The sequence below is a fragment of the Oncorhynchus mykiss genome, chromosome 15 (assembly GCF_013265735.2).
Source record: "Oncorhynchus mykiss isolate Arlee chromosome 15, USDA_OmykA_1.1, whole genome shotgun sequence".
Classification (NCBI taxonomy): Eukaryota; Metazoa; Chordata; class Actinopteri; order Salmoniformes; family Salmonidae; genus Oncorhynchus; species Oncorhynchus mykiss.
This window is the reverse complement of record NC_048579.1, coordinates 57,443,813-57,469,953: the sequence shown is the minus strand read 5'-3', so window position 1 is coordinate 57,469,953 and position 26,141 is coordinate 57,443,813. Positions and strand designations below refer to the sequence as shown.

General features: G+C 41.8%; 4 protein-coding genes across 9 annotated transcripts; all 4 read right to left on the bottom strand.

The window, feature by feature from the left end:
• Positions 1 to 1,852: 1,852 nt before the first annotated feature.
• Positions 1,853 to 4,860, bottom strand: LOC110490394. The gene is made up of 6 exons (XM_021563766.2): positions 4,055 to 4,860; positions 3,790 to 3,828; positions 3,273 to 3,521; positions 2,798 to 3,052; positions 2,344 to 2,592; positions 1,853 to 2,216 (listed from the first exon to the last, which is right to left on the bottom strand). The coding sequence occupies exons 1-6, from the start codon at positions 4,107 to 4,109 to the stop codon at positions 2,065 to 2,067; spliced, it is 999 nt and encodes a 332-aa protein (XP_021419441.2). The 5' UTR covers positions 4,110 to 4,860; the 3' UTR covers positions 1,853 to 2,064.
• A 1,664-nt stretch (positions 4,861 to 6,524) lies between these two features.
• LOC110490393 (hemagglutinin/amebocyte aggregation factor-like) lies at positions 6,525 to 8,307 on the bottom strand. The gene is made up of 5 exons (XM_021563764.2): positions 8,110 to 8,307; positions 7,835 to 7,913; positions 7,284 to 7,472; positions 6,872 to 7,024; positions 6,525 to 6,667 (listed from the first exon to the last, which is right to left on the bottom strand). The coding sequence occupies exons 1-5, from the start codon at positions 8,165 to 8,167 to the stop codon at positions 6,622 to 6,624; spliced, it is 525 nt and encodes a 174-aa protein (XP_021419439.2). The 5' UTR covers positions 8,168 to 8,307; the 3' UTR covers positions 6,525 to 6,621.
• A 694-nt stretch (positions 8,308 to 9,001) lies between these two features.
• Positions 9,002 to 13,832, bottom strand: LOC110490392 (mitogen-activated protein kinase 12). 5 transcript variants are annotated; one of them, XM_036944755.1, is made up of 12 exons: positions 13,628 to 13,828; positions 12,550 to 12,679; positions 12,090 to 12,148; positions 11,880 to 11,991; positions 11,620 to 11,649; positions 11,400 to 11,447; positions 10,952 to 11,066; positions 10,602 to 10,673; positions 10,333 to 10,412; positions 10,130 to 10,208; positions 9,782 to 9,955; positions 9,002 to 9,206 (listed from the first exon to the last, which is right to left on the bottom strand). In XM_036944755.1, exons 1-12 carry the CDS (start codon positions 13,780 to 13,782, stop codon positions 9,130 to 9,132), a joined length of 1,131 nt encoding a protein of 376 aa, XP_036800650.1. In that variant the 5' UTR covers positions 13,783 to 13,828; the 3' UTR covers positions 9,002 to 9,129. The 5 variants fall into 5 exon arrangements, with proteins under 5 accessions (XP_036800650.1, XP_021419438.1, XP_036800653.1 ...); XM_021563763.2 differs by having other exon boundaries at positions 13,389 to 13,764; XM_036944758.1 differs by lacking the exon at positions 13,628 to 13,828 and adding an exon at positions 12,861 to 13,341.
• A 370-nt stretch (positions 13,833 to 14,202) lies between these two features.
• On the bottom strand, positions 14,203 to 26,121 carry LOC110490762 (mitogen-activated protein kinase 11). 2 transcript variants are annotated; one of them, XM_036944759.1, is made up of 12 exons: positions 25,720 to 26,121; positions 20,341 to 20,470; positions 20,173 to 20,231; positions 19,854 to 19,968; positions 19,313 to 19,342; positions 19,009 to 19,056; positions 18,783 to 18,897; positions 18,490 to 18,561; positions 17,946 to 18,025; positions 17,618 to 17,696; positions 17,262 to 17,435; positions 14,203 to 17,044 (listed from the first exon to the last, which is right to left on the bottom strand). In XM_036944759.1, the coding sequence occupies exons 1-12, from the start codon at positions 25,830 to 25,832 to the stop codon at positions 16,971 to 16,973; spliced, it is 1,089 nt and encodes a 362-aa protein (XP_036800654.1). In that variant the 5' UTR covers positions 25,833 to 26,121; the 3' UTR covers positions 14,203 to 16,970. The 2 variants fall into 2 exon arrangements, with proteins under 2 accessions (XP_036800654.1, XP_036800655.1); XM_036944760.1 differs by having other exon boundaries at positions 19,857 to 19,968.
• Between the last annotated feature and the right edge of the window lie 20 nt (positions 26,122 to 26,141).

The window sequence follows — 26,141 nt, the reverse complement described above, 5'->3', positions numbered from 1 at the left end:
TTATTTACAATGTTTTTGATCCATCCTCAGTTTTCTCCTATCACAGCCATTCAACTCTGTAACTGTTTTAAATTCACCATTGACCTCGAGGTGAAATCCGTGACCGGTTTGACTCCTCTCCAGCAACTGAGTTAGGAAGGACTCAAGACATTTCATCTTATCATTTTTAATTAATTAGTAAAAAAATATATACACTACCGTTCAAAAGTTTGGGGTCACTTAGAAATGTCTTTGTTTTTGAAAGATAACCACATTTTTTGTCCATTAAAATAACATCAAAGTGATCAGTAATACAGTGCAGGAATTGTTAATGTTGTAAATGACTATTGTATTGCCTCTCCTTCCAGTTCTCTGCTGCCAATGACTGAAACTGGAGACACTTATCTCCCTCACTAGCGTTAAGCACCAGCTGTCAGAGCAGCTCACAGATCACTGCACCTGTACATAGCCCATCTATAAATAGCCCAAACAACTACCTCATCCCCTACTGCATTTATTTGATTTATTTATTTATCTTGCTCCTTTGCACCCCAGTATTTCTACTTTGCACATTCATCTACTGCAAATCTACCATTCCAGCGTTTTAATTGCGTTTTAATTATTTACTTCGCCACCATGGCCTATTTATTGCCCTACCTCCCTTATCTCACCTCATTTGCTCACATTGTTTACAGACTTGATTTTCAACTGTATTATTGACTGTATGTTTCTTTACTCCATGTGTAACTCTGTGTTGTTGTATGTGTCGAACTGCTTTGCTTTATCTTGGCCAGGTCGCAGTTGTAAATGAGAACTTGTTCTCAACTTGCCTACCTGGTTAAATAAAAGTAGCTTGAAATGGCAGATTTTTTGTGGAATATCTACACAGGCATACAGAGGCCCATTATCAGCAGCCATCCCTCCTGTTCCAATGGCACGTTGTGTTAGCTAATCCAAGTTTATCAATTTAAAAGGCTAATTGATCATTAGAAAACCCTTTTGCAATTATGTTAACACAGCTGAAAACTGTTGTACTGATTAAAGACACAATAAAACTGGCCTTCTTTAGACTATTTGAGTATCTGGAGCATCAGCATTTGTGGGTTCGATTACAGGCTCAAAATGGGCAATAACAAAGACATTTCTTCTGAAACTCATCAGTCTATTCTTGTTCTGAGAAATAAAGGCTATTCCATGCGAGAAATTGCTAATAAACTGAAGATCTCCTACAACGCTGTGTACTACTCCCTTCACAGAACAGCACAAACTGGCACTAACCAGAATAGAAAGAGGAGTGGGAGGCCCCGGTGCACAACTGAGCAAGAGGACAAGTACATTAGAGTGTCTAGTTTGAGAGTCCTCAACTGGCAGCTTCATTAAATAGTACCCGCAAAACACCAGTCTCAACGTCAACAGTGAAGGGGCGACTCCGGGATGTTGGTCTTCAAGGCATAGTTGCAAAGAAAAAGCCATCTCTCAGATTGGCCAATGAAAAGAAAAGATTAAGATGGGCAAAAGAACACAGACACTGGACAGAGGAACACCCCGGAGTCGCCTCTTCACTATTGATGTTGAGACTGGTGTTTTACGGGTACTATTTGATTAGCTAACACAACGTGCCATTGGAACACAGGAGTGACGGTTGCTGATGATGGGCCTCTGTATGCCTATGTAGATATTCCACAAACAATCTGTCGTTTCCAGCTACAATAGTCATTTACAACATTAATAATGTCTACACTGTATTTCTGATCAATTTGATGTTATTGTAATGAACAAAACATTTGATTTTCTTTCAAAAACAAAGACATTCCTAAGTGACCCCAAACTTTTGAACGGTAGTGTATATATATAAAAAACATAATTCCACTTTGACATTATGGGGTATTGTGTGTAGGCCAGTGACAAAAAATTGAAATGTATTCTATTTTAAATTCAGACTCCAACATAACAACATGTGGAAGTCAGGGAGTGTGAATACTTTCTGAAGTCACTGTAGCTAGTATTCAATGTTTTAATGTCTTGTCTATTTTCAGTCTATATTCCTGTTTTACAGCTTTAATGTTCTGGAACCTGGTGTTGTTGTCAGCAAGGTATGTTCGGACTCAATCGGGACCAGGTTTCAGCTGCTGTACAATGCTGATGCTTCCTCCCAGAGATGGTCTTCTTGGACAAACACAAACTGGACACAGCTTGACAACCATATTTTTTGGAGAGGATCTTATTTTTGTCATTTTCTGCAACACGCACAAAACCATTCCAAAAGGAACACAAAAAAACATGATATTAGGTCAGATAATGTTTATGACAGCATAAAAGTTAAGGTAGTTGCTAAAATGTAGAATCATGAGATTTCTGCTGTACCTTCCACCCGTATGGACTTGGTGACCACCTCAAAATGAGTTGAGACCGTATTCTGAGCGTGGCACATAATCTTCTCTGACTTCACATTTCGCTCGACCGTCATCTCCATCTCACTACCGTGGACAGTGTGACCATCAATGGTCCAGCGGTAGTCACAAGCGGGAGTGCATTTGGCAGTGCACTGAAACATGGACTTGAAGCCGACTGCAACAGAGTCTGGGCCGATGACGTGGACCTCTGATGGACCAGCTGATAGGAGACAAAAATTAGAGGAAAAAAATGGTTCAAGTATCACTTCAACCAAAACCCCAACAAATATAGATTACATACTATATAAGGGAATGTATGTATATTGATAGATGAAGCTATTTGTGTGGATATGGACAATTGCATTACACTAACAACAAGAGGGAATCTACAATTGTTAGAAGCTCTAAATCTCAGAATAACCTACATGTTACAGGAATTGTCCTGGTTGCCATGGCATAGAGCCCGGACACACTGTTGATGGCCTTGCAGTTCAGGGTAGCAGAGGTGGCCAACTCTTCGGGAGTTACAGTAATCTTGTTCCCCTGCCCCCCGAGCCATCGACCCTTTATCTTCCAGGTGTAGTTGCAGGAGGGACGGCAGTCTGCGTTACACTGGAAGCTTTGAGGGGCCCCTGGGGTCATCAGGGCAGGGCCTGTGATCGATATGTTGGTAGGTCCAGCTAAAAGGAGGAACACATAGACATTTAGATAATAGTCTAGATCCTATGACCAATGTGAAAAACAGTAGAAAAATAATTTTATCTAGCACTAATCCAGTAATCCAGACATGTTGTCAATAAATTACAACACATTTAATTATCCCTCTATTCCTAATATCATAAAGACCATCACCTTTAATTTCAAGTGAAGTGTTATAAAAACAACAAACCACCCACGCACCTAAAACCTGCAGTATCTTTGTTACTGTAGAGGACCTCCCAGAGTCATCATTCCTTGCAGTGCATGTGAGGTTTAGGGACTCCTCCCATTGGCGAGCTGTGAACAACAGCTCATTGCCTTGCCAAATCTGCCCGTCGATACTCATTCTGTAGCTACAGGAAGGAGAGCACTGGGCAGCACAGTCAAAGCTGCGTGGCACACCCACTTTAACAAAGTCAGGTCCCACAATGGTTAGTTCCAAGGGACCATCTGAAAAGTACAGTGCACAATCAGGCAATGTAGGCCTACCTGTTTAAGAATAAAGGATTTATTGGATACAGGGTGTAAATGTATTCTTGTAACAGTGATAAATTACTACAACGATAATCCAATAAAACGCCTGTAGTTAGCTGCTAGCTGATAGCACTACCCTACGATCACAGTCATTATTCAAAGTACCCAACATTCCCATCAATGCAGCGATGTGTTCCATCCTGTAATAATTTGGCTTGGCTATTATGTGATGTGGTTCACTTACTGATACTGCCACTCCCTCCATCAGTGGTCAAAGCTGATCCTGGAAGTTCATTAAAACAGCCATAGGCTATAATCAACACATTATAATGTAACACTATTTTCACCCAAACAAAAGCTGGACCTCCGTAGACATTGAAAGTAAATGTAGTTATAGAGCTTAACAGGAAGTGTCCAGACCTACTGACTGATGTCAAACCAACTTGCCATCCTCAAAAAGAAATGTTAACATAAAACAATGTTGTTATATATTTTTTAAATCATATTACCTGCTAGGAACACTAGCAGCAGAAGCAGATTGAGCAGGGTGTGTGTATCCTTCATTGTCTCGCAGAGATGGAGTGAGGTGAATTCGATACCAGGAATATGGGACTGTTACAGAGTCAAGTAGTAGAGGGAGAAGGTTAACAAACACACCTTATCAGAGAGAACAGACTGAGAGCGAACCTGCCCTGCCCATTCAAACCTGCCCATTAAAAATACATTATTTCTGTAGTGACCATTAAATAAGGTGAAACAGAACTGGCAACTTTTACTATGAACTAACATGTAGAGGGCAATGTACTGAGGAATAAAATAAATGGTCTCCAAATCTCCATCCCTGCTCCTGGGGAGCTGAAGTCAATTAATATACTATTTTTAATAGACAGAATCAATTGGAGGGAAAGATATGAGACTATATGTGTAATACATGAGTGTATGACGAATTTAGGAGTGTCGAGAACGTGGTTTCAGTGCATGGCTTGTACCAGAATCTGTTATCAAAAGTCAAATACAGTGCATTGATGTCATACCTTTAGTTCTTATAATGTAATTGCATTTAACCTCAAAAGGTTGTGTATAATACAGACTTTTAACTTTAGCTTTAGGAAAGGAGACTGAACCACTAGGATTTTCCTCTATGATTTTGCCTGTGTTTAGGTCAATTCCATTTCCTTTTTATCCTGAAAAACTCCCCAGTCCTTAACGTTTACAAGGATACCTTTAACATGATGCAGCCACCAGTGGTACTCTGTAGATTATATTGGATTAATCCCAACCATAACACTTTGTATTCAGGACAAAAAGTGAATTGCTTTGCCACATGTATTGCAATTGTACTTTAATGCCTTGTTGCAAACAGGATGTATGTTTTGGAACATTTGTATTCTGTACAGGCTTCCTTCTTTTCTTTAGGTTAGTTTTGTGGAGTAACTATAATGTTGTTGATCCATCCTTAGTGTTCTCCTATCACAGCCACTAAACTCTGTAATGTAAGTCACCATTGGCCTCATAGTGAAATCCCTGAGCAGTTTCCTTCCTCTCCGGCAACTGAGTTAGGAAGGATGCCTGTATCTTTGTAGTGAATGGGTGTATTGATACACCATCCAACATGTAATTAATAACTTCACCATGCTCAAGGGTATTTTCAAACATACAAAGTATTGACTCAAGGATGTGAATACTTGTGTAAATGAGACATTTCTGTTTTTAATTTTTCATGAAATTATTATTATTTTTTAAACATAATTCCACTTTGTCATTATGGGATATTGTGTGTAGATTGTTGAGAAAAACAATCAATTTAATCAATGTTGAATTCAGGCTGTAATACAACAAAATGTGGAATAAGGAGATCGTTGGTACTGGTGGCTTTGTTGGTGAATGCCTCATCCCAGTACTGTAGTTGACCCAGGGTGTAACCTGGCAGTCAAAGGTACAAACATTATGTACATTATGTACATCACAGTCCCACGAGATCGGTCCAAATATGATTGTGTGAAAATAATCAACAGAATTAGATGTTTTCCTAACAACCTGAAAGGTTTCAGAGCAATTGAAGCCCATCTGCCCAGATATACATTTTTACATTACCAACCAAACTGGGGGGAAATCACGTTATCAGGTCAGTTTAGGACCGTTAGGCAGGCTCGAGAGGACACGGCCACTAGGCAGACTAGAACAGCATACACTTTTCTCAATGGGTAGAAGCCCGACAGCAGTATCTCAGTAAATGCCTTAAAGGAGAAGTTCAGTATTTTACACCTTCTTGTTAGATGGATCCTCCCCCTGAAGGTTGTCTATGGGCCAGGAGAAACTGTAATCCATGGTTAAGATGTTTAAGAATTTAAGAAGCCTAATCATTTAAAGTTACGTCAAACCAAATAATTAAGTTAATTTGTCTATGGCTTTTTTAACAGTCACTGCATGCCCACACCACTCCCATTGATTTTAAACCAGCAGAGGCTAAAGTTAGCTGAAGTGTGTAGTGGCTATTAGAAGAAAAAACAAACCATGTATTACAGTTTATCCTGATCCATAGACTACTTACAGGAGCAGGAACCATCTAAAATGAAGTTGTAAAATACTGAACTTTCCCTTTAACCCCAACACTTTTTTTTGTGTATTTTCTTAAAACTGCATTGTTGGTTAAGCATTTCACTGTAAGGTCTACTACACCTGTTATATTCAGCGCATGTGACAAATACAATTTGATTTGACTAACTCTAACCCTAAACGTAACCATAGCAAGCTGTTGCATATCAACAGAGTTGCAGTTGATAGTCTGTTGATGGTTTGTTCCGCTGTAGATCATCTATAGGGGATTATCCAAATAAAGTGTGACCCAATGTTTTAGTAATTATTGTCTGAGATAACCATTTGCCGTCCATTACAGTACTGTATAGAGTTTATATCTTGACCAGAAACCAAGCATAATCAATCATTTAAACGTTAGTGCAGGGAAATGAAACACAATCATTCGATGCATGTATCTTTAATCGTGAATTTCTTTCAAGATTATCAAGAGACAACAACGGATAAAATAATCTGATTGTAGGAAGAATCAGTTATAGATTCAGCATGACCTTCTGGTACAGTATTGGTATTTCCAGCGACGATCTCTGAAAGTACACAAGACAAACAGACATTTTGTTCCTGTTAGTTTTGTAGTCAATTCCTCCTTTCCTGAAGCTTGTTTATTCCAACAGCAAGAATATGACACACAGATACCGTAGATACACACACACACACAGAGAGAGAAAATACTTGGAATCCATTACATTAGCATACATTAGCATACAGTACCAATGGATAATCATACTCACTCATAATTGTTGTCGTGGTAGCTTTCAGCTGCAATCAGGTAGGAATTTGGTGGGGCATTAAAAGTGAAGGCCTCATCAAACCAGTTTACGTAGTTGGTCCACTGGCAGGAATCAGTACAGAAGTTGCTGGCTCCACAGCAGGTGAACTTCCATCTGTATAAGGGTGGAAATAAGGTTTAAATTATGATATATGTTTTGCATTGACCTTGTAATTCACATTATAGTAGGGTTGTTCAACAAAAACAGTACCTCCGTCAACCCTGTGTCACTTTTAGGATTTTACACCATTCAATCCCCAAATGTCTCTACATTTTACCATCATTGTAAAGCCCTAGTTATTCTGTTTGATTTGACAGTCATTTCTTGAAGATTTGTATTTTTTCATGTGAATAGTGATTAATTTACATCTCACCTTCTGTCCTCATGCTTGTTGTCATGATAGCTGTTCATCCCTGTGATGACCTGGTGGCTTGGGCATTGGTAGTTGAAAGGTTTGTCGAGGTCATTTACGTAGGAAGATGTGAAGCAGTTAGTTGCTGAGTCAAACGTGGCTTTGCACCCAAAGTCCCACATACGGTCTTCATATATGTTGTGATGCTCACTAAAATTGGAAAAATACATTACAATGCACAAATTAATAGTTGAATTTATACGAAAACAAACATTTATGCAGGTTGTAGGTTTTATTGTTGCCCAACATATTTTGTCCGGAATGCAATTGCAATAACCTAAATCCAAAATACAGAGTTAAACCAGTTTAATTTCTCAAAATGGAAAATTGCAAATCTGAATCAACAGCAACTCTGTTGATATGCAACAGCTTGCTAGGGTTTGAGAAAGGGTTAGGGTTAACTCAGCACCGCAGCAGCAAAATGCTCACTCTGATTTGGAAACATGTGCTTGTGAGTCAGTGCAGAATTCAGGTTTTGGAGAAGATTGGTTGTATGGAACATAAGGAATCACCTCACTATGCGAGAGATGGATTGTCCTGATGGGCAATTAAAATCTAAAGGCTGGTCATAGCTGTTCTGCCAGCAGGGGTCTGCAACACACAAACAAGGGCACAATAAAAACGTAATTCGTTACCGTAGTAATCGGCACCTCCTTCTCCTTTTTTAAAAGATTTCTGACCACACACATTGCTATTTGATTGAAATATTAAGTCCACATTTTGAGTTACTCTGCTACACATATTCTCAGGCTTTAATCCACAAACTCACATGTAACATAAAGCATACCTTTTCCGTTGACCAACACACCAGCAAGAAGCAGAATAAAGACGTTGGCTCTCTTCATGGCTTTTGAGGGGCCCAAATTAAAATCAGCAAGGTTGGTGCTCCATTTATAGACAGAGGTGATCTTTGTCCTTGCTGGACCTTAGGCCACGTACATGGTAATCCCAGTGTTTGAGCAGGTGTATTGCAGTCTAAAAAATATTGCAGTCAATTCATGTTATACTGAACAAACATGCAACATGCAACAATTTCAACAACTGAGTTACAGTTAAGGAAATCAGTCAATTGAAATCCATTAGGCCCTAATCTATGGATTTCACATGATTGGGCGGGGGACTCAGCCATGGGTAGGCTTGGGAGGGTGTAGGCCCATCCACTTGGGAGCCAGGCCAAGCCAATCAGAATGAGTTTTTCACCACAAAAGGGCTTTATTACAGACAGAAATACTCAGTTTCATCAGCTGTCCAGGTGACTGGTGTCAGACTATCTGGCAGGTGAAGGATCCGGATGTGGAGGTCCTGGGCTGGCGTGCTTACATGTGGTCTGCGATTGTGAGGCCGGTTGGACATACTGCTAAATTCTCTAAAACGACGTTGGAGGCAGCTTATGGTAGAGAAATTAACATTACAGTCTCTAGAAACAGCTCTGGTGGACATTCCTGCAGTCAGCATGCCAATTGCACACTCCCTCAAAACTTGAGACATCTGTGGCATTGTTATGTGACAAAACTGATCATTTTAGAGTGGCCTTTTATTGATGAACATTTGATGTCTTCGCTTACAGTCATTCTCATGGTTTACGGGGAAGCAAGTAATAATTTATTTCCCAGGGGCTCATTGGTTGGCTGTTACAGTAGTTCCACAATTACACAAGACTGACAATATCTTCGAAAATGTTTGTCAAAAAATCAATTTATAATCAATAAACTACATTCTGTACATTGTATTCACATTACATCTGTACAACAATACAACAATGCCTTATAATAATAATTGACAGGTATTGAGAGGTATGTGTGTACTCTCAGAGTGATGTCTCTTTGGGGTCCTTGGTCTCTGTTGCTGCAGGCCTGAAGGACAGAATCTCTGTGAATGTGTGACCTGTAGGAGACAACACAAGAAATGACTAATTAGTTACTCTGTACACTCTATAGATTTTTCTTCCTCTTAAGCTGAACATGTTATCACACATCCATCTCCCTCATCATCGCTCTCCTTCCATCATGTGGAATGACCAAAGGAATGTTTTTCCTTAAGCTATCTTCCTAGGGAAAGAGATAACTAATCAGTTCCTGAATGCGTTCAACCGAATAGCATCTTCTGTATTTAACCCAACCCCTCTTAATCAGAGCAGTGCAGGGGGCTGCCTTATTTAACATCCACATCATCAGCACCCAGGGAGCAGTTGTTGCCTTGCACATGGGCAGAATTGCATAATTTTCTACCTTGCCAGCTTGGGGATTTGAACCAACGACCTTTCAGTTACCTGCCCAACAGTCTTTACCTCTAGGCTACCAGCCACCTCATTCTCCATCTCTCCCTTTTTTACTCTGCCTGTATCTCCTTCTTCTCTCTCCCTCCGTCCTCCCCAGCATATCTCTCTCTCTCCCATATCTTCCTCCTCCCTCCCCCCGCTCTCCATCTCTTTCTTCAGCTTCCCTCCAACCATCTCTCACGTTTCCACTGCTCCAGGAGCAGGTCTGTGTTGTCCATGGAGTGATCGTAGGGCTGAGCCTCAGTCTCCTCCTCTGGTTCTCTGAACTCGCTGAAAAAGGGCATGGCCAGCGCCTCTGACGCACTCACCCGCCTCTCAGGGTCCAGCAACAGCATGCGCTCCAGCACACAAACCGCTGCCACACAGAGAGGTATACAGTGTCTCTAGCGGTGTTATGGTCAGAAGGACACTCCTGACAATAGTTAGAAACAGTTGCTGTTTTGTAAACCAGCGTTTTTGATCCTTTAGTAATAGACTGTCAAATTCAACTAACTACGTGTTCACATCATTGTATTGAACGTCTGCTCACCGTCTGAGCTAGCTTTGGAAAAAAGAAAGTGCAAATCTTTCTTTAGTACTTTGGGAAGGCTCCGTATGTAGTTTTTGGCCTGTTGGAAGAGGAGCAGATTTACCTGGGAGTGTATGTGTATTCTATTCCTATGTACTCTAGTAGGCTGTGTTTGCTTTGAATGTGTACTATCTGAATGTATTTTGAGTGCCCACATGACTTACATCTTGGCTTTGTAGCTTCGTAACAAAGTCTGCAGTGGGTGTACCAGTAATCTTCATGATCTCTTTCAGTTGGTCCAGGTCTGTGCTCACCCAGAGGTCAAGGGTCATTGCTCATGTGGTACAGGAAGTCACATTCACATGCTGCTCATACTATATATGCTTAGCCATAATAAGCTTACAGAACTAGTCTTTGACAGGTTGATAACATATCATTCTGCAATAGTTGTGTGGGGTGAAGACAGAGAGTAGTAAACACTGAAAAAGGATACGGTCATTTCCTTTGAACAGCGGCTTCCCCAGCAGCATCTCCGCCATGATGCAGCCCACCGACCAGATATCCACTGATGATAGAGGAGGACAAAGACATACATAGGACTGAATGGTCTTTCAGTACCACATTGCTACCAAACTGCTACCATACCAGTGGGTTCAATTACAGCGATATTGTACACATATTGTACAAAGAGATAGATCTCCATAGGACCTCATACTGTAGGATATTTTTCTGGTTACAATAGCATGATTAATCATGGTGATAACACAGATGTTGACATTAGAAAGTACTGCCATCTTGTGGACAAAGAAGGCAGCCATGAATGAGTGATTGAGAGAGACTCACCAGTCTGGGTATAGTGCATCCAATTGAGGATTACCTCGGGGGCTCTGTACCAGCGAGTGACGACGTACCCCGTCATCTCTGTGTCTGTCTGCCGAGCCAGCCCGAAGTCAAGGATCTGAGACAGACAGAGAGAATTGCTTTGGCTACATTGGATTGTCCCTTTTATGACAATAAAGCACAGGAGGTTGATGGCACCTTAATTGGGGAGGCCGGGCTTGTGGTAATGGCATGAGTGGAATAGTACAATGGTATCAAATACATGGTTTCCAGGTGTTTGATGCCATGCCATTCCATTTGCTCCGTTCCAGCCATTACTATGATCTCTCCTCCCCTCAGCAGCCTCCACTTCAATAAAGTGTATTTCATTTAAATCGAAAGAGAGCGAGACTGAACAGGGAGAGCACAGTGCCTATCACAGGTCTGGTAGCAATAGATATATATGTAGTACCTTCAGCTCACAGTCTTCGTTGACAGATAAATTTCCAGGTTTGAGATCCTGTTGGTATTTAGAAAAATTACATTATCATGCTGCCAGATTGACGCAAACACACGCAAGCACACACACAAAGAGCTTCTGATATGGAAAACGGCATGAATAGCAGTGGGCGTGAAAAAGAGCAAGGGCCCCAACACCAATGCACATAGTTGAAAGGTCAGAGTTTACGCACCCTGTGGATGATCCCTGCAGAGTGGATATACTGTGGGGAGACACAAAAGACCAGGAAAAGAGAAAGTCTTAAAATTAGAAAAAGAAGGTGGTATTCAAGTATATTCTGGGAAACATTTAAACCTTCTGTATAAACTGCCTTTATTTTGTATCATATTTGAATGTTGGGGATAAAATGAGCATTTGTAGGTATATCTTTTAAACTGCTTAGAATTGTATATATATATATTGCTCTTTTGAGTGCATGTATGCAACTCTAACCTTGAGTCCTCTCAGCATTTGATAGACAAGGAATTGCACCCTCTCCTGTGACAATCTCTCCATCTTCATCAGTTTCCCCAGATCAGTACCCATGAGTGGCATTACCAGGTAACTGAGAATGACAGGGGAAAAGGAAAAAATATATACTTTATTGTGAATAAAAACATTCAATATATGAACAGGAAGGGTATTGGACAAAGAGGTACTTACAAGTCATGAAACCTGTCCAATGAGATCTCAGAAGTGAACACATCCAGCAGTCCAATCACCTAATCCAAGCCAATCAAAGAATAACAGAAAATAAATAGAATAGCTCAATTATAGATTAACTGGAGAATTTTTTTTGTGCATCATGTATCTCAATTACAGCATCAGGAAATGATTCCCACTTGAAGTTACACACACACACACACACACACACAATTGTGATACGGGGTGTGTCTCTGTCGTTCTAGAGTGAGCCACTGACTAAAGTAGATGTTGCTATGAGGCATTTTTTTCCGCAACATGGATTGGCTTCCTTCTCAGCCTTTCCTTGTGTACCATTATTAAACTCTACCTTTTCATTTTCATTTCATTTTTAGACACGGCCTAATTAGTGGTGTGAAACAGACACCTTTTCTATTTATGAGAATTAACCATGAGGTGCGTATTCAGGAAGGGCCCTCACATTTTCGTGCTTCATGTGCTTGAGGAGCCGGAGCTCTCTGTAGGCCCTCTTGGCAAAGAGCTTCGACTGGAAGGGTCTGTGGAGCTTCTTGATGGCCACCCTCACCCCAGTCCTGCGGTCCTGGGCGGAGCTGCAGCAAGACATGTAGGTAAAGGGAAGAAAACATTTTAGCAATGTAGGCCATTGGCGGTAGCCTACTGAAGAAGGACCCAACTCTCTTATTGTATTTTTTATTGAATGCTTGATTAATTATTTATTTAAAAGAATATACATCCAAATATCATGTTTTATAATCAAGTGGTTAGGCCTACTTCAAAGACATCCTTGGGAATTTCTGGAATTCAAGTAGAAACATTTGTTCGGCCTATATCCCAAGAAACATTGCGCAAAGACCCAGAACAGATGTAGGCCGATGCACTTAAATCTAAATCTTCTGCTCACTAAAACCCAACGAACAATGAGGCCAGTGGGGGTTCTTTGTTATGCTTTTCCCGACTTCACAAAGCCAAAAAAAAGTCCCTGCCGTGTAAACTATGTTTAGGAATGAAACAGAAACCGCATAATGTAATTCATCAAATAGCAGCGATGTTTGTTGATGACTTAATTCGGACACAATCCAGCGCTCCACTGCACAAAAAACTTCCTTTTGATATAACCACATGAAGAATGCATGAGATGAACGGATAAAAAAAAAAACACGATGCTTATTTTAGGAACGAGTCACGTCTTGTTGTGGCTTGGTTTGTATTGCCTTAACATAGGCTATTGTTAACTCCAAATTCGACATTTACGAAGAGTAGCCTACCCATGTTTGATGATTAAACTCGTATACAACTCACCATACTGTCCCATACGCGCCAGTCCCCACCTGCTTTAGCTCACGGTATCGCTCTGGAACCTCCCATGCCGTTTTGTTTACCTCCTGACGGTAAAATCCTGTCCGCGTGCGGACCGACATATCCAAATCGATTTGGGGGGTCAATGTTTCCCCAGCTAACTCTTAATTCGGGGATAATGAGGCGTTGTTGTGCATGAGACACTTCGTTCACTTGCTCTCATGCAGCCACCACCACCTTACCTACACACTCTAGCACTCGGGAAATGCGCAATGCATTCCGTTGCCCGACAGTGGTCTCCAGTGACACGAATAAAGAACCGTAACCAGTGACTGGTCTCACTCGTTTTTAAAACCTCAATGGTATCACTGGTGAACACACCATCGCCTGGTGGCATGACCTCTGTATTTTGTCAGAAAAAGGTAAACACTAGTCGCCCTGTGCGATTGATGGGTGTGTCTGTGTCCAGGCTCATTTTTACATTTTAGTAATTTATCAGATGCTCTTTATCCAGATTAAGGTTACGAGCCTTGCTCAAGAGCACATGGGCATATTTTTCACCTAGTCGACTCAGGGAGTCGAACCAGCAACACTCTTAACAGCTAGGCTACCTGCCGCCCTGGCTCCTTATTGTCTTACAATCAAGTTATAAGGAATGTTGCCAAAATGCTGTCTGTTGCCATGAGTTATTTTAGTATTTCCCTGGCCTCCCTTCCTTTCTGCTTTGCTGATAGTGTTGTTGCTGTTTATATGCAGGCTCTGAAGTAAAAATGTACCCCCCCCCCCCCCCCCACACACACACACACAGTAAGGTAACTGGTGATGAATTTAGCTTTTATTGATGACGAGGAAGAAGAGGATACATGCGTCGTCATGATGGTCTCTCATAATACTGTCTCTGTTCTGTGGCTGAGAGATTATGACATAGTTTGATGCCTGCAGGCATGTTTGTTGGAAACATGCAAGAATGGACCTTGAAGGCAAATTGACACACACACACACAGAAAAGGCCATGTATACTCAGACTTGGAACCCATAAAGCACTGGAAAGCTACTGTTTGTGTGGGCTGGGAGTATTGATGGAACTTTGGCCATGTGGAGGAGGAATGAGTAGGCCGTAACTCTGGGGTAAAGTGGTCTTTCATAATGCCACAACATGCTATGCCCATGACAGATTCTCACCACTGACATAGTGCTGCATACCGGCTGATAGGCTGCTGCGTGATACTTGGAAACATAAAGGAGTTTGTCCAATCAACAACAGACTTAATCATTTTTGGGAGAAAACAAGACTGGACTGATGCACGCATAATTCGTTATTCATGACGTTACCAAGACAGGGAATAGATCGATTTGATTTATTCTGAATATGTGTAACCAAATGTTTACTTGTTCATGCTGCATAATGGTGTTATAACTGTTGTAATAGAGTTGAGTTGGTTGACATCAACTGTCATGAGTTGTCATGGCATTATGACACAGAGTTGACATTCGGTTATTGATTGGAAATGCATACGGCAGAAATTGTACAGTTAAAATTCATGCCACCATAGAATGAAAAGACACTTGTTTTTTAAACATACAGTTTTGTATACATTCATCTTTTTTGCAGTTCTATTTAAATCCAACAAGTTTCCAAAATCAACATTTGTACATGACACATACAAGACCGTAAATAGTCAAACATCAATCGAGAAAGAGTATTTTGGATTATCTCTACTGTAATTGAGGCATTGTGTATATGATTGATGTTGAAGTTCTTGGGGTAGTATATGTTGCAGTTCCAGAACATGTTTTTTACTGAAAATTGAATTATTTTACTCCCCTGTAATTCGTTCACCTCAGTACGCCCCTTTAAAACATGCTGAATATTAGACCTCTGAAACTACAACATTCAGACCTATTGTAAATCCAATTTAATCTGCATAATGCATCTGGGAGTCACTGTGGGTAATGGTATCTGTGGGAGTCACTGTGGGTAATGGTATCTGTGGGAGTCACTGTGGGTAATGGTATCTGTGGGAGTCACTGTGGGTAATGGTATCTGTGGGAGTCACTGTGGGTAATAGTATCTGTTGAATGTTCAGATGTAAACTTCAGCTATAGGGTTGGGTTTCTCAACAGTGCCAGGGACTAGTAAAACCTGTTGGACTGGAGCCAAGTGGAATTTGAAATGGGTGATACCAGCAACAAATGCATACATGCTTACATGCAGGTCACTGCAAAAATAATGGAAACACTTGAGTTAATAAGAGATACAAAGCATATTGAAAACAGGTGCTTCCACATAGGTATGGTTTCTGAGTTAATTAATTAATCAATTAACATCCCATCATGTTTAGGGTCATGTATAAAAATGCTGGGCAGGCCATTATTTTGGCCACGATGACTATGCCCCCACAGGATGACAATGCTCCCATCGACAGGGCACGAATGGTCACTGAATGGTTTGACGTGCATGAAAACGATGTAAACCATATGCCATGGCTGTCTCAGTCACCAGATCTCAACCCAATTGAACACCCTATGGGAGATTCTGGAGCGGCGCCTGAGACAGCGTTTTCCACCACCCCCATCAAAACACCAAACGATGGAATTTCCCATGAAAGAACGGTGTCGCATCCCACCAATGGAGTTCCAGAAACTTTGCCAAGGTGCACTGAATCTGCTCTGGCTTGTGTTTTGCCCAATGCCCTGTTAAAACACTTTATGTTGATGTATTCTTTATGTTGGCAGTTACCTGTACATTGGGACATATCTACATAACTGCATTGCTGCAAATGCTATGTCTCCGTAAACAAAACACTACCACCGGTGTTAAAAACTGTAAAAACTGTAAAAACAATTCTAAATGCTTAGGGAATCTGGCCAATAGTTGTACATGATGTGGCATATTGGTGAGTGTTGGGGGATGTTGTGCAGTAACAGCACAAAGGGCATTCATTGGTCTATATCGAGGGAGGAACCATCTTATGTAAGTTTCTGTGAAATAACATATTTGCTACAACTAAAATAGAAATATAATAAAATGTGTGGAAAATTCTTGACAAAAATTCACTAGAACCCTATGTCATAAAACTGTCATTACTATGACATAACAGGTGTTATAAGCAGACTTAAACTGACATCCGTTATGACTGCTTATAAAATGTCTTCATGACGAAAGATTTCCAGTAACCTATAGCCAATGACCATTTACCAGTTGGACCCTTAGGTAGATTTGAAAACCCTAGTGCTACTTTCTCTCTCTGTCTCTCTCTCCTACCTCTCTTCAACAGACTGTAAACATTTACCTATCAAAGCATGCTCCCTGTAATCATCGTAATGTGCGTATTCTCATCACTTTCAGTTCAACCAGACCTCCCCTCTCCCTGCTCCCCTTTTACAAAACTCAAGACAGGCAGTCAAATAGCCAGTCACAGTGAGCAAGGGGAGGGGTGTCATGCCTTTAGGGGACACAGCGTTGTTTCTCTCTTTCTTTCGGATCCTCCCGCCTCCCCAACGCCGACAGACAGACGGAGACAAGACGGCGGTCCTTCCTCAGCTGACGGGACAGATCGAGCAGAAGGAGGCAGGGTTTGTCTTTCACTGTTCCACCTGTAGACTACTCGTCTCGCTGACAGGCGCTTTGATTCCTTTCATCTCCCCAAACACCAGCTCTGTATAGGGGGGTGGAGAGAGAGAGAGAGAGAGAGAGAGAGAAAGAAGATGCGGTGAAGAAAGAGGGATGAACAAAAGGTGAGCAGGAAGAGAGAACATTTATATCTGGTCAAGAACACAGCAGAAAATAACTGTTGAATCTTTAAAAAGGAAAATCCCTCTTAACCTCCTCCACTCCAGCCACCTTCCATCTCTCTCTCTCTCTCGCTCTCTCACCTTTCCACTCCTCTAGTGTGCGGTCCTTGCTCTCCAGCGTCTGGTCATAGGGCAGGGCCTCTGGTTCGTCATCCGGGTCGTGGTACTGGGAGAAATAAGGGTGGGAGAGAGCCTCACTGGCAGAGATACGCCCATCACAGTCCAGAACCAGCATGCGCTTCAGTAGATTCACAGCTGAGGGAGAGAGGGAGAGGGAGGGAGAGAGAAGAATGGAGATGCAGAGAGAAAGATGGAGACCGAGATTAAGATGCAGGCACAAAGGGAAAAATACTAACAAAGCTGCCTTATGTAATCCATAGCCTTGGTTTAAAATTTGCCTCCAGCAAATTCAGTTATCGGGTATGACTCAGTCTCACCCATTGGGTTGGCTCCTCTGAATATCTTCTCTAAGTCCTGCTGGGGCATGAAGGGTAGAGACTGGATATATTTCTGAGCCTATGAATAGGAAGCAATGTACAACGACACACGTGACAATGTGTACAGTACATTGCAGGGCCAATTGATCCATCAATTGAGAAATCAATCATACTACAAGCAAAATATTGAATAATCTATCATCAAATTAGTCAATCAATTTCACCGATCAATGGATGTCAGGGGATCATCAGTATCATTAAAGCATTGCTATAGCTAAATGATCCATTCAACTTTCCCATCTCTCCCTCTATTTCTCCATCTTCTCACATGTTCAGAAGAGATCTTCTGTAGAAGGTCAGGGGTCGGGGTGCCCACCACCTCCATAATCCTCTTCAGCTGGTCGATATCTTAGATCAGGAGGGGTTAATTAAGGGCCATCATGATCGTGAAAAAGTCATTTGGTTGGCAGGACCAACTCTTTAGGTAGAACAACTGACCGAGGTTAGGCATACTTGACTTTGCTAGAACAGTGTTCTGGTGTTAGTTTTATGCACACAGCATACTCCTACATTTGAGGACCTAATACAGACATACAAAGCAGTAAATCACATTCCTATTTGTTTCAGTCTTTAGACTCTGTACAGTGACAGCCAATACAATTCAGTCCTTTGTGAACTTCCTTTCCTTTCAGTCACTCTCAATACACTTCCCCTTCAGACAGAAAGGCTATATCTCTAGATGGGATTGTGATGCAAATATGGGAGGAGCTGATGTGTGTCCATAGAGCAGTATTGGTGGTAACAGCGCTGGAGAGTGGTTGTGGAGTGTAGTGCACTCAGTCTCAAGCCATGTCCGTGTTAGTGAAAGATACAGTCGTTGCCTGGAAACAGGACCTTCCCCTTCAGCAGCTCTCCCATGATGCATCCCACTGACCAGATATCCACTGTAACAGAGGCGTTAACATTCAGTCGTCATAACAACAGGATTTTACGATTAGCCATAACGGCACAGATATAGCTAGCTAATTTTTCTTTCTGGATAGAACTGCATGATGATAGAGTATGTGTTTGGTTGTTATATTAGAAGGTGTCTGGTAATGTGTGGTGTGAAATGAGAATCTTGGTTTTATGATCATTTTTGGGTTGTGTGAGTGTGGATCTGTACCTGTCTGATTGTAGTGCATCCAATTAAGCATGATTTCTGGCGCTCGATACCAGCGAGTCGCCACGTACCCCGTCATCTCATCATCCGTCTGTCTGGCCAATCCAAAGTCAAGGATCTGGGGGAGAGAGAGACACAGGTTGTCATGGTGATAGCCATTACCGAGTTGGGGGGGGGTTGTAATTGTCTGAGGCGTTGAGGAGTTGGGTGGCTGGGCCACTGGTCTTACCCTCAGCTCGCAGTCCTCGTTCACTGCCACGTTACTTGGTTTTAGGTCCTGTGAGACAGACACATGAAAAGACAGAACGTTCAACACAAAGACTGTCTGAGGGACAGGGGAAAAGAAAGGGAGAAAGAAAGGGAGAAAGACAGACAGACAGAACAATCTCTCTCTAACAAACTCACACAATATGATATGATCTACTTTCACACATACCGGTACATTTTAAATACAGAATGCCTTTTAAAGCCAACAAAGCACAAAATGAAAAGAGTGGGCAAGAAGAGAAGAGAAGAGGAAAGCCACCACTCACTCTGTGGATCAGTCCTGCTGAATGGATGTACTGTTCAGGGGGAGACGGAAAAGGGACATGGTAGCGGGATTGGGGGAGGAGTGGGTGGAGAGAGGAAAGAAAGGAGAGAGAGAGAGAGGTCAACAGTGTATTCCAACATTGGCCCCTGTCTAAAAGGGTCTACATTTTTTGTTAATTCCTTGGTAACTAGGTTTGCTAGTTACTTGGCTGGCTGGTCAGTCCCCTGTTAACTGTACTACCTAGTGAGCCAGGCATAATGTAGCTTTCAAACTTAGCAGTATATCCGAGTTTATAATCAAAAGTCAGGGTGCAGTATATATACCATTTCAGAGGATGTTAATTAAGGGATTTTCTAGTAAATTATAGCCAGTAGTTTTATAGTATAAAAATGATCATCATGGTGTTTGAGGTTCAATTGTGGCACATTGAAATACTTAACAGTTTCCTTTGAGTTAAAACAATTATTATCAGGGAAGGTTGCTTTGTACTGTCAGTGTATGGGATAGTATGTATAAAAAAACATGTCTAAACATGATACAACTACCTTGAGGCCTCTGAGCAGCTGGTAAATAAGAAACTGCACATGCTCATCAGAGAGACGCTGGAATTTGACTATGTTGTTCAGGTCTGCCCCCATCAAGTTGGTTACCAGGTAGCTGGAAAGAGGAGGAGGAGGGAGGAGGAGGGGACTTTTAGAACAGTGCGTGGAGATGTTCCAATTCAGTTAGACAGTACATGCCTTGAATCCTGGTGAAAAGCTCTATTTTAAATGCAATATGTCATCATCAGAATAATCATGACAGTATAATCACTGTTTGGGGTATGTTGGACATCCTAGTGCTCTTTCAGTAGTCACTCACACTTCATGGAAGTCCTCTAGCGATGCAGCAGGGGAGAATACATCCAGTAGTCCTATTACCTGTTGAGGGAGAATGTTGATGCCAAAGAGTTACAACTCTATTGTGCATTATCAAGGCAATTTAGGTCAACTAGCCAACACGGGAGGGCTTCAACCACTCCTTACTCACGTTCTCATGTTTCATGTGCTTGAGTAGCCGGAGCTCACGGTACGAGCGCCTACTGTGGATAAGGGACTGGAAAGGCCGAGACAGCTTTTTCACCGCCACCTTCTGTCGTAGCCGCACGTCATATGCTGAGCTGTGTGTGTGTGTGGGGGGGAGATGAGCGACAGCAGATTACAAAATGAAATGCATTGCTTTTAAACATGTTGATCATTAAATGATTAGAATCATTATTGTTTCCTTTGAAGTGCAAATGTATGTCTGAGTAGTGTACTGGTGTTGCGCTGCCGTCTTCGTTGTTGACAGTGTTATTTCTACTTCGGCAGCATTTGGTGCAACATCTTACTCAATTCCGATGTTGCACAGAGAGAAGGAGTGTTAGGGGAAATGAAAAAGATACTAGGCAATAACATTATAGAGGAATGAAGAGACAAAGGAGTGTACTGTAGAAGGAGTAGAGAAGGTCAGAGAGAGATTGAGGGAGAGCAAGAGATGAGGGAGGGGACAGGAAGTACCAGACAGGAAATAAAAGTGTTTGAGAAATCGAAAGAAACTGGACAGAAGGAAAGAAGAAGCAGTAAAGGAGGTGAGAAAGAGGAATTGTGAAGTAAAGAGGAAGGAGAGGCAGCACAGAGCCACAACGGCACGAGAAGTTAAAACAACCACGTAAATCACTGTCATTATCAACCTGACCTTTAACCCCTTTAACCAGCCTGCGAGGAGCACTACACCATTACTATGTTGTTACCTGCGGCCTGCCACGTGTACAACACAAAAGGCCATGCACATACCTGAAGGCATCGCCTTCAGACAAGGCCAAGTGCATTCATTTCATGCACAGCCACAGAAGCACCTGCTGCTTCCCCAGATGCCCCTGTTAAATGTTAGCCAAACAGGCAGCTAGCATACCATCATCTTTCCATGACACAAGCCAGACCTCTCAGTCACACACACACACACACACACACTCTGCCATCTCATCTTCCATACATGGCTGTCCACCTCACTGCCCACAACTCCACAGGCAGGCTGTGCATCGATTTCTACAACTGACTGTCTTCCATCTCAGAACGTTTTATCAGCCGTTACAGTAATGCAGCGCAATATCTGATGCAAAGTCATTTGGATTTCTCTCTCACTTTCTCTCTCTCTCTTCATCTAGCTATCTATATTGACTTTAGACTTAAGCATATGCAATCATTCAAAGGAAATAGTGGGGCATACATGAAAGCATCTGCCAGAGCATCTTGTTTGCACCTAGAATTTAAAATGAAGGATGCTTGCTTTTATTCTCCAGCATCTTGCTCCCCACAGCATGTTAACACTGATAGACAGTTCCATGTACTTGAGATTATATTTCATGTGTGCGTTCATCCGAGAGCTTCGGCGGTCATCGCTTGTCCTCTCACGTTGTAAACAAACTCTGCACAACAGTGTCGGCTAAATGGCACCGCAGCGACATGATAATAGCTCTTTAAGCAGCCAAACCCCTACAAATACCACACACTCACAGTAGCCATGATTTGCATAGTGTTGCTGCAACAGTTGAAATGGGCACATGGAATTGAGTTCTTTTGACTAAATTAAGCATTCATGATGCAAGCGCAAACATTTGCACAACGCTATATTACTGTTACATAACGTTACACCAACAAAGAGTTTCCCAGTTACATTGTGAAGAATATGTTCAGTATCATGGACAAGTTCTAAACCCATCAGTCAGAACGAATTAGAGTTATATTATTGGCCAAGACGTTCCAACTTCCTTTCAGGAGACCGATGGAAGGAAAAGTAACCATTGAGATTGAATTAGGGGTTTGCAGTCTGCATGCTGAGCGGGAAATGAGAAATGATACGACTTGGGAAAGCGAAGGGAAGTAGCAGTACGATGTCTCAAGATTGACAAATATTTTCATTACGCGTGACTGGTGTTTTGCAGTCTATGAAAAGCTTTCCAGTTATTGGAATAAATTCTATTTAAAGTAGCAACCACATTTGTGAAAATCTCAGACATTCCAATGCATTTTAAATGTGCATTTTCATTCAGATATGAGTTTTGATGCCTGCTGGTATAATGATGGAAAACTAATACATGTGTATATGTGATGTTCTGCATGGTATGCAGTCAATGTGTGATATTAGTCTGCTTTAGTGCATGCACAATAATACCTCTGTCTGGTGGCTACACCATTCAGGCAGCTTGGCTGGCTGCATCACCGCTTGGTATGGCAGCTGCTTGGCATCCGACCGTAAGGCACTACAGAGATTAGTGTGTATGGCTTAGTACATCACTGGGGCCAAGCTAACCTGCCATCCAGAACCTCTATACCAGGCGGTGTAGGAGGAAGGCCCTAAAAATTGTCAAAGACTCCTGCCACCCAAGTTATAGACTGTTCTCTCTGCTACCACAGGGCAGGCGGTACCGGAGCACCAAATTCTAAGACCAAAATGCTCCTGAACAGCGTCTACCCCCAAGCCATAAGATTGCTGAACAGTTAATCAAATGGCTACACTGACTATTTGCCAGGGGTGTAAAATACTTTAAAGTACTACTTAAGTCTTTTTTTGGGGTATCTGTAATTTACTTTACTGTTTATATTTGACAACTTTTACTTTACTACATACATTTTCCCTGACACCCGAAAATGCTCGTTACATTTTGAATGCTAAGCAGGACAGAAAATGGTCCAATTCACACACGTATCAAGAGAACCTCTCTGGTCATTCCTACTAAACACAAATGCTTTGTTTGTAAATTATGTCTGTTGGAGTGTGACCCTGGCTATCCGTAAATTTAAAAAAAGACAATTGTGTCGCCTGGTTTGCTTAATATAATGAATTTTACTTTTGATACTTAAGTATATTTTAGCAACTACATTTTACTTTTGATACTTAAGTGTATTTAAAACCAAATACATTTAGACTTTTACTCAAGTAGTTTTTTACTTTCACTTTTACTTCAGTCATTTTCTATTAAGGTATCTTTTACTTTTACTCAAAGTATGACAATTGGGTACTTTTTCCACCACTGCCATTTGCATTGACCCCCTTTTTATTTGTACTGACTCTGTTGCACTGGCTCTATGCCCACTCACTGGACTATACCCACACGCTCACACATACTACACTGACACTCCAACACGCTCACACACACCAAACACACACATACACTTACAGATAGACACACTTTCACACTCATCACATACGCTGCTGCTACTTTGTTTATCACCTATCCTGATTGCCTAGTCACCTTTACCCTTACCTACATGTACATACTGTATTACCTCAACTACCTCGTACCCCTGCACATTGACTCGGTACCGGTGCTCCATGTATATATTTTTCTTACTTTTTAACTCCCAACCCCCTATAATATACCTTCCCAATTCCCAAACCCCCACCCCTCTGCTAATCAATCAGCTCTGCCATGGAGAAAACAGTGACAATGACTGGAGCACAGCCTGAACAATGCAGGGCTCAGAGAGAGAGAGAGAGGGAGATTGTGTGCAAGAATGTGAGTGTCCTTGCTGGCTAGACTGGTACTATGAGCAGTGGTGCCATTTTGTAGGTGTAGCAGATCACACGACTGCATTGCTCTGCATCTTGGTTGATGGTGTATTAAATGTGTTTGTGAATCCACATAAATAATGAGTTTTGTTTTTAACTGTAGAGAATTGTATTAGTCAAAAGAAGCAGACACAGGGATGGTCTTTGTTTGAATTGTTGCTATGCTATCATGTCTATCTATCTATCAGCTTCCAAGGTCTTTATCAAATCAAACAGACATAACTGTGCCGACTTCACCAGGATTTCTCAGTGGAGTAGTAAAACACTGCAGTTCTTCCCATCAACCAGCTAGGCTAAACTTCCATTAAATCTAATTGACCAATAAAGGCTTAGATATTGCTTGGGCTAACATGTAGTTTCTGTGCCTCCCTTCTCTTCCATGTCTGCTACATCACAGATGTCTGTTGTCTGTCTCCCTGGGCTGATCCTCAGAAGATCACATCCTCACTTCCCTCTATCCTAGGAGATGCAAAAGCATTGGCTTGACAGGCCATGGTTGGCTGTTTTACCAGCATATAAACAACAAAGAGAGATGTGCCCACAATGTTAATCTAATCTATCTACCAGTGCTTTTATAGTAAAAGCAGACATTGAAACCGCAAAGCACTTCATTTCCCTTCCCATGCATGGATCAATATGTATTGCCTGTATGACACTCAAGCCGAGGTGCACACATCACCATGACACCTCGCCATGGCAACGGTGTCTCTTCTCCTGCAACAGACAAAGAGTGATCCAAAATTAAAACAAGGAAATATTGCCCAACCCACTTGTGAGAAAAAAGGAACTTGTTCATGTGGAAATGTAGACCATAAGAACCACCTCATTGGGCTAGACAGCGGTGTGTGTGTGTGCGTGAGAGAAAGAGAGAGCGTTTACTGTATGGGGAGGAGATCAGGTTGTGAAATTGAAGTCTGTTATTCGGTCAAAAGACTGGTAGTCATGAATACAATGTTGAGATGTATTCTAAGAGGCCCCTCTTCACTGTCTGAAGTGAACATATGCATATCAAAGACAAAAGTCCATAACAGCACAAATGTCTGAAAAAAACAAAACAATTCAAGATATTTGCAACTGAGGTGCCCCCTACACATGCCCATGACTTTACAGATGTGTCATGCATCCTTCAGTTGTTCAGTGCAGATCCCCCCGAAGTGCTGTCCCTGTTATTAATAGCCCCCAAAACCTTATGGAACTAATGTATCCTATTGAGAACTGTCACGATTCAGAGGATCTCCGGTAGCGCGTGGTTGCAGGTGCGATGCGCCGATAACTCCTAATTGTCTCCTCTTTCGGTATGGGAATCGTATGGGGCAGACCGAATCAGCTATTGTACATGCAAAGCTTGAGGTGTTTAATGCCTCCGCACCGAGAGGCAACAACTGCAGACAGTCTGCCGTTCGAGTGATGACGCCCAGTATTTGGGAATGGTGTCAACGACAGATAAACCAATCAAATGGAAAACGAAGCCTTTATGACAGCATCATATTGATACAAATAGAGTAGTCTAGTGAATCCACATTGAACAAACATGAAAATAACATTGATGACTTTCTCGTGCATAACAACTAACTGCGCTACATTAACAAATTATATTAAATCAGCCTAATAACTGCCTCAATAATAACAATAGACTGGTAATTGCACAATAGTAACGAGAATAGGCTATACATAGGCCTATTGTTTTTCCAATATTATCCAATAATGCATATTCATAATACAAATCATACGGATAAATTATGTTTTCCCTCTGCATTGTATTGTATTTCTGGACTTCTTTGCAGCCTCGCCCCTTCCTCTTTCATATAGCCTACTCACCATACCGAACCGTAGGCCCCCGAGCCCACGGGAGTCAGGTTCTGGTACCGCTCGGGAACCTCCCATACAGTCTTGTTCAGCTCCTGCCGATAGTAGCCTGGTCTGGCCGACATTTTTACCGTAAATAAAACGAGCTCTCAGTACTGGACTGATTGCTCTGTCTTCACAATCCGCGGTAACTGTCTCCGAATGAGTGCACAGAGGGGAGCTGCTGACTCTCTTTCTTTCTCTCTCTCTTTCTCTCTCTCGCTCAGTTCAATTCAAGGGCTTTATTTTAAAATTACATTAAAATTGCCAAAGCAAGTGAAGTAGACAATAAACAAAAGTATCTTTCTCTCTCTCGATATTTCTGTGAAGGGGGAAGTGTAAATAGAGAGATAGGGCTGGTAATAGATTCTGAGCACGATGTCTCAGACATGGGG

Coding starts and splice junctions, on each gene's coding strand:
- LOC110490762 (XM_036944759.1), bottom strand. CDS start 25,832: ATGTCGGCCAGACCAGGCTACTATCGGCAGGAGCTGAACAAGACTGTA. Junction 20,471..25,719: donor GGGGCCTACGGTTCGGTATG/GTGAGTAGGCTA, acceptor ACACACACACAG/CTCAGCATATGACGTGCGGC. Junction 17,436..17,617: donor CAGAGGAGCCAACCCAATGG/GTGAGACTGAGT, acceptor TCTCTCCCTCAG/CTGTGAATCTACTGAAGCGC.
- LOC110490394 (XM_021563766.2), bottom strand. CDS start 4,109: ATGAAGGATACACACACCCTGCTCAATCTGCTTCTGCTGCTAGTGTTC. Junction 3,829..4,054: donor GCTGCTAGTGTTCCTAGCAG/GTAATATGATTT, acceptor ATGAACTTCCAG/GATCAGCTTTGACCACTGAT. Junction 2,593..2,797: donor CAGGACAATTCCTGTAACAT/GTAGGTTATTCT, acceptor GTCTCCTATCAG/CTGGTCCATCAGAGGTCCAC.
- LOC110490393 (XM_021563764.2), bottom strand. CDS start 8,167: ATGAAGAGAGCCAACGTCTTTATTCTGCTTCTTGCTGGTGTGTTGGTC. Junction 7,473..7,834: donor TCCATCTCTCGCATAGTGAG/GTGATTCCTTAT, acceptor TTCCAATTTTAG/TGAGCATCACAACATATATG. Junction 7,025..7,283: donor AACAAGCATGAGGACAGAAG/GTGAGATGTAAA, acceptor ACCCTTATACAG/ATGGAAGTTCACCTGCTGTG.
- LOC110490392 (XM_036944755.1), bottom strand. CDS start 13,782: ATGCCACCAGGCGATGGTGTGTTCACCAGTGATACCATTGAGGTTTTA. Junction 12,149..12,549: donor AGCACATGAAGCACGAAAAT/GTGAGGGCCCTT, acceptor GGCTTGGATTAG/GTGATTGGACTGCTGGATGT. Junction 9,956..10,129: donor TTCCAAAGCTAGCTCAGACG/GTGAGCAGACGT, acceptor TCTGTGTGGCAG/CGGTTTGTGTGCTGGAGCGC.